Here is a 4,274-nt window from a genome sequence, read left to right as displayed (position 1 = left end):
AAGTTATTATAAGTAACTAGGAAAAACATTTAAAATACAGTAAAGATTTGAAAGATTTTAGGGATGTTAAAGAAACACTTCATTCATTTTCAATGAGGAAAAAAAATGACATAAAAACTAAATAGCTGAAAAAGTGTATGTAGCTGAAATGTCACAGCACTATTTGCATGAGCTGAACCTTTTTGATGAATTGTTGAATTAGGAAAAAAACGTGTATCACGGGTTAAATGACAAAAAAAAACGTATGGAGTGGATCATCTCAGAGTGAACACTTTATCATTTGTAGAGGCACATCTGGTGACGTCTTCCTGCAAGCTTCATTATGATTCGCCCTGTGGTTGATGGGATATTTTGCTGACAGACGAGCAAATTATTGGTCCCGCGCTGTTGCTGAAAAGTTGTTCGTGCCTGACATTCCTGTGTGAGCGGAGCAGTATGCCTCCCTCTGCTGCTCCGCGCAGGCAGCGCTGCTCCACTGATCTACTGACCCACTTCTGCGGAGAAGCCTCGCGGGACCACGTGACGTAGGCGAGCTCCTACGTATGGTTGGCCTCTGGGGCCGGGGCGGCTTGACGACAGTTAGGGAAAGACATGGTAGAGWTCAGATTGGGAAAATATGGTTATAGATAACCATAAAAAATAAATAAATAAAAGAGTTGGAAAAGGCGAGTCGTCTTTATGATTACCATGACGTGTTTGCGGGCACGAGCACGTCCTCCGTATCTGCAGAGCGCGCGCGACCACAGTAAGCTGGCAGCCGGCGATTTTAAAGCGTGCATTCTGAGTTAATTTGATAAGTTTGTTTCTCACWTAAAGCTAAATTGAGTTCAATACTAAAAGCAGGAAGTGATTAGCTGTGTTGTCGATTCGTTTTACTGTCAATAAACATTCACTTAGACGCGAAAAAGTCATTTAAAAAAAGTCGCAAATGAGCTTTTTTTTTTTAATCTAGTTCACGACATTTTTCAGACAAACGGATTACCAAGTCGTTTACAACACCGGTGTTTAAGAAACTCAACCAAATAAAAGTAGCACACAGGTGTGTCCGGAGGCGCTTACCTGCCGGTTTGTCCGCCGTCCCACCAGAAGAACCTCCCGCCGACATGCCTGTGGACCGGAACCGGTGTTCCCAGTGAAAGCTACGGAGCGGCGCGGCGCATGTTGAGCCTCCAGCTGGAGTAGTAGGAGAGGAGGAGGCACGGAGGGCCGGAGTCAGTGTTGTATAATTGACTTCACTTTTTTCTTCTCTCCCTTACTCTCCTCCTCGTGTTTTTACAAAGCCTGTAGGTGGCGGGGGTGGGGGTAGAAACGTGAGAGAGACACCGATAGTTACATTCTTCTGAATGACATTATATAAAACACAACTGCAGTTTTATTTTGTAGGAGCTTTGATAKAGTGAAGTGGTTTTCATCACAGATCTGTCACGTGAGATAAATAAATGTTCTGCAGTGAACCCATGTCAGCATTAGTAAATAAATGTTTCATTCATGCAAACAGACTCCCACCGTGTTGTAGTGACCTGAATAAGATCTCTGCTTTCTTTCTTCAATCAGAGCGGCGACAGAAAAGAGGTCTCACTCCTTCTGATTTTCAGAAAACTATTTTTCCCCAAGAGATGTTCACATTTGGTTGTTGCCAGAAAAAAAAAACTTCAAACTGACGAAAGCAATTTAAAAAATAATAATAATATCAGACTTTGTTTTTGAATTGAGTTTTTGAAAATAATTTAAAGGAACTGAACAAAAAGAGCAAGCGAACAAGCTCCTCTTGTGTCTTCCCTTGTTTTCCCTTGTCTGTAAGCTAAAAGTAGCAAAATTATAGCTAAAAATAATAGAACAGAAGCTAAAATMATCAAAAAGCTTGATAACAGCTTCAAGTAGCAAAAGTCTTCAAGCTAAACAGCTAAAATCTAAAAGCACCCCAATATAATAAAAAAAACTAGCAGAAGAACTTTAAAATAAAAAAGTAGCCAAATGGAAGTAGCTAAAAGTAGCAGAATGGTAACTAATAGCATCAAAAAGCTTTTTAACAGCTTGATGGTAGCTAAAAACTGAAAGAAAAAAAGTAGCTAAAAGCTAAAAGTAGCAGGCTTGTTGAAAAAAATTAAAGTAGCTAAAGGCCAAAAAGAGCTAAATGTTAGCTAAAAGAACCAAATTAGTAAGCAAAGGGATTTCTAAAACCTATACTGGAATGGTAGCTGAACTAATAAGAGGCTAGTTAAATGAAAACACTTGTAAAATGTTAGCTAAAAGTAGCTACTAAAAGCAACAAAATAATAGCTGAAAGCAAAAAAAGCTAAAAGTGGCAAATGGCTTGTTAGAAATCTAAAAGTAGCTAAAAGGGGCAAAAAATAGGTGAAAGGTAAAAGTAGCATAAGAACACAAAATAAAATATGTTGAAGCAGATTTCAGAGAGCAGTGATTTTGAAGGGAAGTGAAAACATTTTATTGTGTTTTAGGAGGAAACTATTTCTTCAATAAGTCAAATAATTTGTGAAAAGTATGCAAATTTGAAAACCCCAAAGTTCTTGCACCATCTGCTGCATGAGCTGGATGTTTTCATCTGATTATCTAAAAATAGCACAAAGAAAGGTTTGTTGTGAATAAAAAAACAGTGTGAATGCTGAGTCAGCACTAAAAGATGATCTCAGGTCCAGTTCTAAAGAGGTTCGGTTCCAACATTTAAAAAAAGAAGTTTGACTGATTGGACAAATTAATAAATACCCAGCCTTACTGCACCTTTTACATGTCAAACTTACTTAATCAAATAGTTGACTGACAAACATCAAGAACTCATTAGAAATGACTAAAAATCACACATTTAGACTCAACTGTTCAGTCAAATCTTAGCAATTAAGAAGAGATTTAAAAATATGCATTTGATCCGAAACAGGTTTTGTTATATAAAATATATATCTTTAATTAAAAAGCAATGTAATTTCACTTTGTAATATGTTCCTGTCAAAAGTGATGGAGAATCATGGAGTAAATCTGGTCTGGAAACAATGACTCGCGGTGAGACGTCTTCACTGAGATCGACGATCTTCGATTCGAGACCTTTGCACGAGACTTTACGTAAGAAAGAAGGCTGCACGTGCCAACGTGAAACGTGTTGACCTATATATTATATAACTCGGCGGTCACGTGACGTCAGGCCGCCTCATTAACCCTTTTGTGCGCRGAGAAAGTTGGACAGGAAACACCTGAAAACCTGGAAATGTGGTAATGAACTTTTGCGAATCAGCTTATAATGGACCCATGTTTGATTTTGTTATAGAATATACATTTATTTATTTATAGGATGTCTATTAATGGCCACAAATTAARTAGATGTTTAAAACATATCACCCTATCTAACCTGCAGACTTCTTGTTTCCTCCCTCAGGTGAGGGCACGACCTGTTTGCTGTAACCTGATTTCCTGATGTCGACCAGAAGCCTGCTTCGTTAACGGGGGTAAGGGATTAAGAGAAACCCGATTAACYAGACCTCACATGGTGGTGGTGGAGTGGGGATGACAGATGCATGAGGACGCGTTCACGTTCAAATAGTGACACAAAGTAAAACTTAAACTAAATAAAGAAAACTAAACCTACAGCACCGTAGCAGGTTTTTGTCTCATTACAACAAACTTTAAAGTGGACCTCCACCTAAACGAACAAGCTKGGCAAGAAGTAAGATAAAAGACGTGCTGGCAGATTATGTCATGTAGGGACACAGCTGTGGCAGCAAAACTTCAACACATCCTCACTGTGYTGCACGGTGGTGGCAGCATCATGCTGTGGGGAGGCGTGYCTTCAGCAGGGACAGGGGAGCTGGTCAGAGCCGAAGAGAGGATGGATTCTAGCTGAAAACAGGAGAAACCTGGAAGAAAAACCTTTTGAGATCTCAGATGTCTTGGTACGGTTATTTTCTTTCTTCTTCTTTGTGTTGGACAATCAGATAAAATCTCATTGAAATACTTTAAAATGTGTGACTATAATGTGACAAAATATGCAAAGGTTCACGAGGTGTGAAGACTTGTTTAGGTCACATATAAAGACAAAAACATTTCAGATATTTGATTGTAAACTCTRAGGATTAGTTTAGCTGGACACAGATTTTTCACACAAAGAGCTCYCTCTAGTGGTCAAACTGACATATTACAACTCCTAACAGTTTGACAGTAAAGTTATTTTATAATTCAAATAAACTTGTGTTTTATGTTATCATACACTTTGTACTGAATAGTAGAGAGAGAGAGAGAGAGAGAGAGAGAGAGAGAGAGAGAGAGAG

General features: G+C 38.7%; 1 protein-coding gene across 4 annotated transcripts in view; it reads right to left on the bottom strand.

Annotated features, from left to right (window-relative positions):
- LOC106524581 (aryl hydrocarbon receptor nuclear translocator-like protein 2) overlaps positions 1-1,297 on the bottom strand; it is a 22,090-nt gene extending 20,793 nt beyond the window's left edge. The window contains exon 1 of one of the 4 annotated variants that reach the window (XM_014018441.1): positions 1,060-1,297. In XM_014018441.1, coding sequence (XP_013873895.1) covers positions 1,060-1,105 — 46 coding nt within the window. In that variant the 5' untranslated portion in view covers positions 1,106-1,297. The remainder of the gene's footprint in view (positions 1-1,059) is intronic. The other 3 variants (XM_014018439.1, XM_014018440.1, XM_014018442.1) reach the window with 3 other exon arrangements.
- Between the last annotated feature and the right edge of the window lie 2,977 nt (positions 1,298-4,274).

Source organism: Austrofundulus limnaeus, unplaced genomic scaffold (assembly GCF_001266775.1).
Source record: "Austrofundulus limnaeus strain Quisiro unplaced genomic scaffold, Austrofundulus_limnaeus-1.0 Scaffold193, whole genome shotgun sequence".
NCBI classification, from domain to species: Eukaryota; Metazoa; Chordata; class Actinopteri; order Cyprinodontiformes; family Rivulidae; genus Austrofundulus; species Austrofundulus limnaeus.
The sequence above is the reverse complement of the archived record's forward strand: the minus strand, read 5'-3'. Positions and strand labels throughout refer to the sequence as shown.